General features: G+C 41.9%; 1 protein-coding gene across 2 annotated transcripts in view; it reads right to left on the reverse strand.

The window, feature by feature from the left end:
* Positions 1 to 5,347: 5,347 nt before the first annotated feature.
* The window catches only part of GRK6 (G protein-coupled receptor kinase 6), a 42,354-nt gene continuing 34,420 nt past the window's right edge, over positions 5,348 to 13,281 (reverse strand). For both annotated transcript variants that reach the window (XM_032211366.1, XM_032211365.1), the window contains 4 exons: positions 13,063 to 13,200; positions 12,815 to 12,952; positions 12,494 to 12,628; positions 5,348 to 7,262 (listed from right to left, as the gene is read on the reverse strand). In XM_032211366.1, the coding sequence (XP_032067257.1) occupies positions 7,212 to 7,262; positions 12,494 to 12,628; positions 12,815 to 12,952; positions 13,063 to 13,200 (462 nt within the window). In that variant the 3' untranslated portion in view covers positions 5,348 to 7,211. The remainder of the gene's footprint in view (positions 7,263 to 12,493; positions 12,629 to 12,814; positions 12,953 to 13,062; positions 13,201 to 13,281) is intronic.

Consider the following 13,281-nt stretch of genomic DNA (forward strand, 5'->3'; position numbering starts at 1 on the left):
TGGATCTCAGAATGGTGCCATCACGTTTTCTCTACTTTTTCATCTTTTTCTCACCTGTTCACTCTTGTAACTGGACAGAATTATTCCCCTGCCCCCCCGAAGTGTATTGATTCAGAATGTTCATTACTTTCCCTGCCTTCATCTCTGAGTCTCCCATGCACTGGAGTGTAGCATGCAATTACCATGGTCCCTCCTTTTCTACTTAATGCTTTTGCACATATTTTTTAGCTCTCTAATTCAAAACACTCTACTACCTGACCAGACAGATTTAGATCTGTTATTTCCTTCACCGTTTTCATCTTTTCTCAGACCTATAACACATTTTTCATCTGAAATTCTTATGGCCTTTGCCTTTTATTTCTCTCATAAGTCGCAAACTTCCATATGCCTGGTCATCACCATAGGAATTGAACACCTTTACCTATAGTCAACTGAGGCTTTGATACAACACTTTTTATCAATGCAGAAAAGATGTAGACTAGATTGCAGCCTTACCACATCCCTGCTGCATGCAGCATTTCCTGCCAACAGGAAGGATCATCTTGATCTGTTCTGAAACATTTTGGCTAGTATGCCACAGTACAACCAAAGCTGAGTTTACCCAAAGCAAACTCATGCAATAATACTATGCAAGTAAAGCTAAAATCTCCATAGAATACTTTTCAAGTTGCAAGTCAAGTGGCATAAAGTGATTAAAATAGAGCTGGGTAAGCATGAATAAACAAACTGTTGCCTCTCTTTCACCAGTTCAGAACTACATGTAGTGTACCGACAGTAGTTTTCAAGATACCCAACGTCTGCCAACCATCAAAGTATTCTATTCACTTAATAATTCATATTTGTAAGAAATAGAATTTAATTCTATACAATAAGAATGAAATCAGTTCAGTCATAGAGGGAAAAGCTATTTGGAGTTGAATTTGACTCTTATTTGCTTCAAGAAAGGGGCCAGGTAGTTTTCTTGATAATAATACAAAGATGATTTATCATTGCCTTCTTAACTTACTCGTCAGAAATACAGAAATGTTCATTGGCCAAGGTCAGATTATAGCTTTGGTTTTATGTAAAATACCAAAGTATTACAGCTGAAGTGGGTAGGAAACAGACTGGGACTTATGATTTGCTGTAACTCAACTAGTGTTGTTGACTTTATCATTGTTTAATAACTGGAAAAAATTGACATTGTTTTTTTCTTCAGCAAATAGGACTGCTGAAATGGAAAACACATGCTCTAACTAGAAATGGACATGATTTAAAGGACTGTGGGATTAGGTAAGCCCAAATCCAAAAATAGATTGTCCCAGATGTATTCGGTTGATGAAATTTTGGTTTGTATTAAAAAAGAACATCTAATACATCTGAAGTCTTTCCAAGACTGCTGTTTTCCCAACAGCAACCCAAGATTGTTTTATAAACAACAGTAAAACTAAGGCTATTAAAACTGAATTTATACCTAACATATAGGAGGTCATGGATAATTCCAGTAAAATGTATAACCAAGCTCTTGTGTCCTCAGTTAATCAGTCATGTTTCAAAAGGCAACTGCACTTTCTTAGGTCTTTTTCTTGAAAATGTTTCACTTCTCATCTAAGAAATCTCTTTAGTTCTAGATCAACCATGACGTGGATAATTGAGAATCTCTATAGACAAACTCTGAAGTTGATTTGAAGAGCGATGTAGGATTTCTAGAATACTTAAACCTCCAAATAATTTAGGAGAGAGAGATGCCATTTCAACAAATACTTACTTTTTAAGTATTTTCACAAATCATGCTTGCAAACTGTTCAGCTTATGAATGGATCCATAATAAGATCTTTGAAGGCGGTTCTTCAATGTTCATGGAATTTTGCTCAAGGGAAGATGGAGTGGAGAGGATAGAAGAAAACAGTTCCAGAAACAATCACTCTTGGAGGAAATAGGGAATAGATTGCTCTAATTTCTTTCTGCAGATATATTTGTTTTATATATTATAGTGCACACCATCACAGATTTATAATTTTCTCTATGCACCTGTTCATTGTTGCTACATAGACACAAAAAGGGATTAGACAACAATTGTCAGAAAAAGAGTAAAGATTCCATAAAAGTGCTGATACCCAGGACAAAGCAGGTTGTTATTACTAAGGAGAATCTAAAGATAGATACAATTTTAAATAGCAGCAGGGAAAGCAAACAAACATACTACAAATTAGGTTAAAAAGAAAGGAGAAAAAGAATTTAAACCCTCAAAAAGTTAAGAAGAAAGAGAGAGAGAAAGAGGGAAGGAGGAGAGGGAGGGAGAGAGAGAAAAAAAGAGAGAGGAGAGGGAGAGAGACTCTATTAGAATGAAACCAGAGTTTTAGCAATCATGCGGGGTGGGGGGGAGAGAGAAATGAGCACAAAACGTAAAACTGTTCCTAATTTTCTAGAGCATCTGGCTTCTATTATATCTTGGCAGGGCACAAGCCTGAAAACAGATACAAGGAAAAGACAAATCTCCAGCATATTAACCATGTTTCTAATCTTAAATTAAACCAAATAAAACCAAATACCTAGTTGATAGTCTAACTCAGTGGTCCCCAACCTTTTTATCGCCGCGGACCAGTCAGCCTTTGATAATTTTACCGTGGCCCGCTGAGCGCGCGCAGGGGTGGGGTGGGGCAAAAATGGGGGAATACAAACATACTTTTTAAATCCACCTTCCCAATTCAACACCTGAATCATATCCCACCTTCCATTTTGTATGTAGATTTTAAGGAATAAACAGCTGAATTAATCAAGGTCAAAGATAAAAAGAGCAAGGGCAAAATTAAATAAGCCAGAGGATAGCAATGTAAAAAGAATACAGTATTAAGCCCATTCACTCTATCTAAGCCCCCCCACCTCACAAGGTTGTCGTGGGGGAAATAGGGGGTGGGAGTATTAGGTATCTTCACTACCATATATAAAAGGAGAAACGCGACCCGGGAGCACAGCCTCCAAGAGTCCATATCGCCAATAACTATGCGTGGGGGGAAAGGAAATGTGTTTTGTGAGGAAGAGAAAGAGCGCGCTTCACCGATGCCCGTTGGCGAAATTTTGGAAGAGAGGCAAGAGACTTCAGGCACCGAGCCCCCACCCATGGCTGCGGCAACTGGAGCGGGCGGGAGGCAGGGAAGGGGTGGGCAAGACCGCCGCTTTTCCACCGTGCGCTGCAATAGCGGCAGCGGCGGCCTGAATCTGGTGACTGCCCCTCACCACCTCAGGCGGCGCTCATACCCTCCCCTTTCCTGCGCTACTGTTAGACTCCTCTCAACCCCCCACCCACGCCCACGGAGGGCGCACGCGCGCCAAAATCGCACCCCCCCCATCTCCCCTCAAAAGAACCCCCCCCGCCCTCGGCTGCCCGACGTTCTCTCTCTCTCTCTACCTCTCCCGCCGTTCCTTCTCACAAGCCAAGGCCGGGCGGGAAAAAGAAGAGAGCGGCCTCCAAGGGCTCTGCTTCCAGCGCATGGTCCGCCCCCTCCTCGCCTCACTTCCAGGCGAGCCGACTGAGGCGAGAAAGGAGAAAGAGGCGGAGGCGTTCACTGAGGGGACGGCTGACTCGGGGAGGGGGCGGAGGTGGTGTAGTAGCGGGGGATTCTTCCTCCTCGCCTCACTTGCTCCTGTGCTTCCGTGCAGCTCCCCCCCTCCGGCGACGGCGCTGCATGAGTGAAGAGTCGGCCGTTGCATGGCCCCCGGCCGCTGCAGCGATCATGGCCCCCGGCCGCTGCGCGGCCCGGTGCCAGGTACTCCACGGCCCGGCACCGGTCCGCGGACCGGGGGTTGGGGACCACTGGTCTAACTGGAGGGGCTGTCAGGTTAGTACAGGTTAGCTGTTAGTACAGGTTAGCTGTTGGTACAAGATACATACAAGTCACTCTAGCAGGAAGGTTCACAGGGGTGTGGTTAAAAATAAGAAAAACTTTTGACTAATAAACATGCATTGTTTTCATTAGTTGTTGTGGGTGCCACCTTGACATTTCTCAGCATCACTTGTGGACACCTCTGGACACCAGATTTAGTATTGGGAAATTGTTCTTAATGAAGAAATGGAAGTAAAAGCTGAGAGATCCCTGAGGAACCATTGCCACTCAGAGCAGACAATGCTGGTTAGTGAATACTTTGGAACCAGCCAAGACCTTGTTCTTAAGAAGAACCCTCCTACTTCAGGTTATTCCCCAATTCCAGATTTGATAAAAACTTTATTTTTTTCACCTTGTATTGGAAACTAGCGTACGAAACTGGCATTAGAGCAAAACTGCTCTGTCTTTGCTTTTTACTCTTCAACTCATGGTCAAGTAAATCTTTTACTTTGGAATCATCTACAGTCCTGATGGGACATTTAAAATATAAAACAGTTACAGAAAGTCATTGATACTCCTGGACTTAATTAAATAGAAAGATGAAATGTCTTTCTTAGCAACATATAGTAGTTTTATTAAATCAAGTAATCCCACACTTGAGAAACAGTTTCTTTCATTGATGTTTTTACAATATGTACATTTAAGAAATCTTAAGTCACATTTTAAAAAAATTCAAAAACGACCACAATTTAAATGATAAAATTATAGACAACATTACTAATTGTGCAAGACACAGAAATTTAAATACTGGGATTCCCTGTAATAGATCCGCAACCTTGTTCCCATAACATCTATGCAAGCAAGGTTGCAGCATACTTTTCTTTTTTTAACCTTACTCTCTGATTTAAGATATTGCTTGAGGCGTAGTCATTTAAATCCATACAGAATATTTTCAACCGTTTTCTTAAAAAAAAAAAAAAAATTCAGATGGCCAGAATGAATTTTAAAAGAAGGATCAAGTTAAGGGAAAGAGTAAAGAAAGACAAAATGCATACACACCCATGTTGAGGAGGGCATACAATATTCTGCTAGAAATTCCAAGGGAAAAATTACGGTGGTAGATTATACTAACCAGACTGTGAAAAACAGTCTCAGAGGCATCAAGAAGTGGAGAGCGTGGCCAAGGGTAAAAGGCAGTAACCAAAGCAGTCAGACACACACAAGTTAGGTGTGCAGCGTGGCTGCTCTTTAAAACTGAAAGGCAGGATGGCTGATGTTCACATTCTTAAGAGTGCATCGGCAGGAGATTGTTCAGCACCTATGGATGGACGTGACCTGACAAATGCGCGAACGACAAAAGTGCGCCGACAAAACCGCGGTGCTAAAACCGCGATGTCAAAAGCGCGCCGACAACAGCGCACCGACAACAGCGCGCCAACAGAAGCGCAATTTAAGTTAAGATAAGGTTTAGGGTTAGGTTTAGGGTTAGGTTACAGCACGCTTCTGTCGGCGCGCTTCAGCGCTCATTCGTCGGCGTGGTTTTGTTGGCGTGGTTTTAGCGCCACAGTTTAGTCAGGCGCGCTTTTGTCGTTCGCGCATTTGTGGTGGAACCATGGATGGATTCACGCCATCTCCTTCTGTACCACAGCAATGATGAGTCAGTACTTAACAATTAACGCAGTAAGAGTAGTTTCGGTATTGCCAGTACAATGCCATACCAGCATGAGGTACCACAAGTGAACAATAAAATGGAGCCACCTGTTCCGAAAGTACAGCACGGGGCTGGAAATAACTGTGGGGAAGAGATGGAAGATTTGCACTCTTGACAGATAAGACTAGAAACTTCTTGATCCCAGCATTAAGCAGGACTGAAAAAGGCCTGCTAAGGAGAGCATCATGAAGGCACAAGTACAGTACTGGGTGGGCCCAGGGCTCCAAGTCATGGAAGACCACCTACGAGAGAGTCCATATGGAAAGTGGATCAGGACTTTGGGTTAAGTCGCAGGAGCTCCAGGGCGTCTGTTTTTGGAACTCGTTTTTACTGTGCTCTTGGCCAAGGGGCAAATTAATTGGTCCTCCAAAGCTGCATTTGCCCCTCTGTGTGACAAGGGAAGGGCTTGTACATTTAATCAATCTCAAGCCTAACAGCAGTTTGGGAATTGCAAGTTTGAATGAGGAAGTTACGCAAGCGAACATGATTAACTTCCGTCTCAGCAAATCTTGCTCCAAAAATTAAAGACTTTTAATTGCTTTCCAAGGCAGATGAAGATGTCAAAAGATCTGATCACAAGCCTCCCACTTCAATATAGCTTGGCTCTCTGCTCGAGAGCTTCTAGGCTAAGGGATATGTATTTGCCATCATGAGTACAGTGGGCAATTTGCAAATTGACCAGGGCTAAAGTTAATGGGATCGGGGGGGGGGTTTCTGGAGGGGAAAGAGAACAATGTGCTACAAGAATGGGAAGGAGAAAGAAGAAGAAAAAGGGTGGGCTTAGTTTCCCATGAAGGCTGGGAAGAGGAGATATAAACACTTTTCGCCCTCTGTTTGGTTATATCAATCCCTACTGGAGTTCCACAGCAGAAATAAAGCTAGAAATCAGTGTAATGCCACTAGCGAATGAGACTATTCTTGAAATTCTAAAATTTGTCATTCTCATGAAGCCAAATTCCCAAGATAAAATTCAGAGATTGTCATCCAAGAAAAATCAATGATTGCTGCCTAAACGAGAGACATTCAAAGGGAAACTTAAAACTTGCCATCATTTCTACAGTGCCTTGGGATAACACACCAAGTCAACAGCTTACAATAGTAATGGGGGGGAGAGGGTTTGGCTAAGAGAGAAGAAGACATGTGCAGAGACAGTTGTCCTTGCAGATCACATGTACCAGCCATGGCAGCTCTCTCATTTCACCTGCCACACCTTAGCATCTTCAAATCATCATGTCCAGCGGAAGGCTGGTGTAGGCTGATCATCAGTAAGATGAAGCAGTGATGATGGGCTAGAGAGGGAAGCGCAGAGAGAAATACAGAAGGACCCTTTTTCCAACCATTAAGAATGTACATATGTTTTATACATACATTCACATTTATAGTAATATAAATATTTTTAAAAAAACAAACAAACACCAGCAGATGAGCAGGTCAAAAACTGGGGTCAGGGCCAGCCCTGGGATATTCCATATTCACTCCTGCCATCATCACTCTCTCATCATGGAAGAGTGGTAGCAAGACAGACAGCTCCCTAGCGGTACGCTGAAGGTTTCTGCAGAGGTTCCTCTTCTGCCCGGTCTTCGAACACTTCCCTTCTGGGGTGGGAATCTGCTGCCACCCTGAAACAACGAACTCCACACATGCTGGTTGGTGGTATGTGTTCGACTGAAAGCGAGGGCCTTCTTTTCTGAGTCAGCTCATAAGCGAGTTGGTTCCTCTTCACTTTCACTGCAGTTCCCGCAACAGTCCTGGAGAAGGGAGGGAGGGAGGGAGGGAGAGAGGAGAAGGGAGAGCACAGAGCAAGCACAGAGTGAGTCCACTTATTCAACAAGCAGGGAGCCACAGGATTTTATTCCCATTCCCCACAGAGAAACTCCATTACTCAGAAATACACTTTTTGGCCCAGCCCCACTTAAAGCAAGGCTGCCAAAAGTCCTGCTTTCAAAGTACAGTATTACACTCCTGGAGCCAAAAACTCATTGGACCTTCCATTGCATTTCATTCTGGCCGCTCTGTGCATTTCCCACGGACCAGTAACGCTTACTTATGGATTATGGAGAGCATAAATGCCATTAGCGGCCATGAACAAAGCAAATATCACTGTGTATTAGTGAACCCAGTCCAAAGATCAGAATATAACTCAGCTCAGTAAAATTAAAGTTGGAAGATGTGCAGTACAGAACTATGGACCACTTATTCCATCAGACTAAGGCAATTAACCCAGGAACCTAAATTCAGAAAGTTTCAAGTATCCAAAATATTAGCAGGATCTTAGAAATCCCCCAGGACTTTTGGTACGAGTTGAAAAAAAGAAAAGAAAAACCCTTTCATTTCCAAGTAATGGGACTACAGATACGGGAGGGGAGCCATAATGAATGGAGATATTTCAAAACTCCATACCAAACGATCGAGATAAAGCAATCTTGGTGTTTTGCAGAAGCAGAAATAGTGACTCAAGGGATTATTAATGCAGAGAAGCCGCATTTCTGGATGGGCAAGAAGGAAGGGAAAGGGTTAGGAGTCCACATTCCTTCCCCTTGTCTTGTCATGCCTGCAGTGGAGGAGTCTGGAACAGCTGGGAGAGAACAGGCTCCTCACCTCTGAAAAAAGCGAACACAGGCTGTGAGAGGCCCAACCAGGGATCCCTGCTCCGCCATCAAACACAGCCACTAGAGGAGGTTACTGGAGTTTTACTGGAAAAGCAGCAAGTTCCCATAGAACAGTGTTTTTCAACCTTTTTTGTGCAAAGGCACACTTTTTTCATGAAAAAAATCACGAGGCACACCACCATTAGAAAATGTTAAAACAATTTAACTCTGTGCCTATATTGACTATATATAAAGTGTTTTTCCCACGGCACACCTTACACTATGTCACGGCACACTAGTGTGCCACGGCACAGTGGTTGAAAAACACTGCCATAGAACACAGAGGCCAATTCAAAAGTGCCCTTGTTTACTATATCTATGCAAGGTAAAATAAATAATTAAAAGAAAGGAGGCAGCATTGTTTTTAAATTACATGGGAGCTGTGGAAAATCCTCTATTTTTAAATCACAAAGCCATGCGAAAAAGAAGGAACAGCCTTGGGAGAAAACAATGGGACTTTCAGTGGTTCTGAACTCTCCTGTTTCTGTCGGCTTGGGAGTTTTCCCAATGGGACGCAGAAATTCTGGCCCCCGTATAAAGAACAGGCCTTTGAGAAGACTCAAGTGTTGCTTTTCGTTTCTTAAAAGAGGCCCTTCAGCAGCCTCAGACTCATCATCCTTTGAAGACTGGGCTACAGATGTGATGCTGCTGGCCCAGGAGGCTTGTTCCTTGCAAAGAGGCCTCCCTGCTTCTATGCTGCTGTCCCAGGAAGAGCTTTAAAAGCATTTGGTTGTGGGCACATCCCCCTCCCCCTGTATTCAGGAGCAAATGGAATGTTTACATTAAATGGACCTTCATGGAAATGACTTCACGAGTGGTTATCATCGCTGCAAAGAACAGATGGTAGGCTTTAAAACCTATTCCTCCATACAGACTGCTACTTCAGGAAGGAAACTGAGATAACTACAAAGTGGTACACATGACCTTAACACAAAATTACTGCATTTGAGATGCAAAACTCTGGATGACCAGAAAACCTCCATCAACAATTGCTATTAGCAGCCAGCTAGTTGCAGTCCAGATTTTTTAAATTCAGCTATGATAGCTTTACTGAATTTAGGCTCCTAGGATCAGTTACTGGGAAGACATCGATCACCCAAGATTTGATTTTTGATGAAAGAAACAGATCTAATACCAGTGGTAAAATTCAATTTTTTTTACTACTGGTTCTGTGGGCGTGGCTTGGTGGGCATGGCAGGGGAAGGATACTGCAAAATCTCCATTCCCACCCCACTCTGGGGCCAACCAGAGGTGGTATTTGCCGGTTCTCCGAACTACTCAAAATTTCCGCTACCGGTTCTCCAGAACCTGTCAGAGCCTGTTGAATTTCACCCCTGCCTAATACATATCCCAGAGATCGGACCAATATCAAGCAAGGCTAAGAGGAATAACAGGAATGTATGGGAATGCTAAACGTCTATAGTCAGATGAACCATTCAACCATCTGCTAATTTTGATATATGAGGTGCCAATGATATCCCTTATGACCTGCTGCCCAATTGTTTTAAATTCTAAAGCAACTTGGAACAACTTTGAGGGTTCGTGTTGGACCAACCCACATTACTTTGTCCTGGTAATTTAATAAACCCATCAAGTTTGTTCAATTGGGAGCAGGGATGGGCAATTAATTTTTCCAAGGAGCCACAAGAAAAAATGGGACTGTGGTGGAAGACCGAACCAATAGGACTGTGAAGGTGCATAGACATGCATGCACAAACATATGTAATTTTTTTAAAAAAATAGCAACTGCCTTCAAAATGAAAACAACGCAGTTGTACTGTGTGAATGGTGTACACTTATTTACATTTGATTTCTAATTTCTGATTGATTTCATGAGGGCTAGACAAGAACAGCCAAAGGACCAGATGTGGCCCAGGGGCTGTAAAATGTTCAAGTCTAGTTAGGAATGAACCCAAAATTTCATGTCCATCAGCAACTTGTGCCAGTGAGTATGTAATGCAATAGAACATACTTCATTTGGTAATCTGATGGATGGAAACGATACTCTGAAGGAAGAAGAGTTATATGAAATAAGCTAAAGCTCCAAAGTTTATGCCTTTTAATAAAACCGGTTAGCTTAAAAAGGTGCTGTTAAAAGCCTTTTGATTTATCTTTATTTAATGGTCTGATAGCATAATGGTTTGTTCTGGACTTGTTACTAATATCGATTTCTCCCTAAACAGCAAATGGATCAAAATGGCCACCTGAAGGTGCTTAGGAAACATCTTGCCTCATTTAGACAGTGTCAAAGCCTGCTTGCATGGAATATGAAAATGGCTTACTCCTATCATTCCTAATTTGACCTTCCCCTTAAGGCAGAATTAGATCATTCTTGGTAGATGAAAAATATGTTCACCCTGACTGAGACTCCATTACTAAACTGAATTAATAATGGGTTAAATTAATATAACTTACTATATTAGCTGGCAACTACCAGTACTTATCTGCTTGCTTTGAGCTTAAGGAGGTGAACAGGGAATCTAAAGCAGTGAAGGCTCCTACATGTTTATCTAACATTGCCTCTCCTTGCTAATTAAATAAGCTAAAAATGATTAATGTCATGGGAAATGAAGATTATGAAAGGTTGCAGGAGACAATAAACCAAGCTCTTTTCCCATGATGATCTTGTGCAGGATTGTGAAGTGGCCCACCTTATTCAATGAATAGTTTTATAAACGAAACTATGTGGAAGAGATTGCTTGGAATTCTGGAATGTGATATCACCCATATGCTGATGGCCTTTAGCTCTATCACCCTTGGGCAACTACTAGTATGAAGGAAACAGCTCATATCCTCCAATCCTGCTTGGGCTTGATAAAAAGGAACAAGTTTGTAAGTCCAGTTCTCCTGCTGAAGAGGAAGTCTGGTTCAGAGAGTACTTGTTTTGAAAGAGTTTGCAACCCTCCAAAAGAGCAAACTCGTAACTTTGGCAAGAAATGTTTGCACAATTACATTTAAATGTTCCAGCTGTGACCTTTACTGGGTTGCTATAATTTGGCATGATGATTTATGCTCTTTATAGCAACATATGAAAAGCATCCAGAAACTTATATAAAAGGTTGCATGTAGGCTTTTGACTGTTTGTTACTTAATATTAGCACTCTATTATATCAATATTGAAAAATCTGCATAATTGCTCAATGTTTTCTGTTCTCCATTCAATATACCATAATTCATTTTAAAATAGCCTTAAAAACTTATGAAATGACTATTTAAAGGGCACCCTGCTTCTTTATACATTTGTTTGGTTATCTGTATATATAGAAGATGCCCTGAGATGACCTAATTTGTAAATATTGTTTATTAGATACTTGTCAAAGAGTTTTCTTCTTGCTGTCCCCTAAACTGTGAAATTGTCTTCCTTAAGAGATGCAATTGATTCTAGTTCTATTTCAGGAACAAAAATTTAGAGAAATATCTTTTCAATCCTGCTTGCTAAACTGCATTTTATGGTTAACAAATAGCAATATCCTTTTGGTACAATAATCTGACAATATTTATGTGAGATAATTGGCTTTGATAGTTGTACATTGCCTTAAAATTCTTTTTCTTTGTTTGTTAAGGGTCATAAGGCTAATACAATTAAAAGGAACATGACTGTTTGTTAGTTATCCATCCAAATCAAACAAGCCTAAAATAATTGTATTTTCCTACCAGTCACACTTAAATTCATTCCAGGTTTGCAAACTGAGACCTGTTGCTTACTAAACTTTTTCTGATCATTCAGAGAATAAGTTTCTTTGGATATTAAGGACTCACACCTTAAGGATCTTGCCAATCAACTAAATTTTAACTGTACTCCACTGCTGATGTTACCTAAGAGCCAAGGTGGCGCAGTGGTTAAATGCAGCACTGCAGGCTACTGCTAGATCAGCAGGTCAGCGGTTCAAATCTCACCGGCTCAGGGTTGACTCAGCCTTCCATCCTTCCGAGGTGGGTAAAATGAGGACCCAGATTGTTGGGGGCAATATGCTGACTCTCTGTAAACCGCTTAGAGAGGCCTGAAAGGCCTATGAAGCGGTATATAAGTCTACTGCTATTGCTATTGCTATTGCTAGTTTGGGCAATGAAACATGTGCAAGAAAACAACCAAGCTTAGAGAGCAACAAGGACCCCTCTACCAACCCTGAGCTATAAATATTCTCCTCTGTCATAAATTAACTATGTCCTAGAGATGCTCCAATACAGGATGTGCTGGGAAAGCTGAGATGTACAGCTATAGAAAACACTTAATGGGAAGAGCCGAAGGGGACCATCCCAAACAAATGCATCTCAAGGCAAATGAGATCTCCAACTCAGGCAATCCCACTCTCACCTGTCAGATGAATTACCTGTCGGCTGAAGAGACGCTGGAGCAGACCCTTTTTGGGAAGTGGAGGCTGCTGCCCTTTCCAGTCCAGATCAGGAGGTATGATGCCATCTGGGCCAAAAACATTCAGCTCCTTGAAACATTCTGTATCTATCATCTACAAAATAATAATGAGGAAAAATTTCAGAACTTACTATAGTTTTGCTATGGCTACCCACTTGTTTCTCAGAGTCGCCTGCATCCAAAATCAGCTATCAGTGACAGTTTTTGTAGCAAAAGCAGATAACCCATTTTTCTGTTTAATTCCCCTTTCAGAAGCATCATTTCCTAGAAGAAAACCCACCTCATTTTGCCAGGGAATAGGGATACTTCCTGTTGCAAATTTATGATAGAAATCGTGGTCCGTGGGTTCTAGCTCTACCCCTTTGACTGTGGAAAACTGCTCAATATCCAGGACATCTTTGCAATAAATAGCTTGGGGCTAGAAAGAAAAAAAAATGTATAGAAGAGTTATTTTCTGGCATTTAAAATAGCAAAGAATATTGTTAGAGCAAAAAACGTGGCTGCACCATACGTGCATTTTCAACTCACATCAGGTTTAAAAGGTGGGTCCAGCATCCCAGCTTCCAATCGCTTGAAATTCAGATGTTTAAACAGAGGGTGGTCTTTCACCTCTTGAGCACCAGACCCTCCACATCCCAGCCGTTCCAAGGGGTCTTTGCACAAGAGCTGAAATGCAGCACAGGAAGATCAAACACAAGCCGCCTCTATAGTTATGCAACTTCCATTAAAAGAGGAATAAATGCAACC

Source organism: Thamnophis elegans, chromosome 2 (assembly GCF_009769535.1).
Source record: "Thamnophis elegans isolate rThaEle1 chromosome 2, rThaEle1.pri, whole genome shotgun sequence".
Taxonomy (NCBI): domain Eukaryota; kingdom Metazoa; phylum Chordata; class Lepidosauria; order Squamata; family Colubridae; genus Thamnophis; species Thamnophis elegans.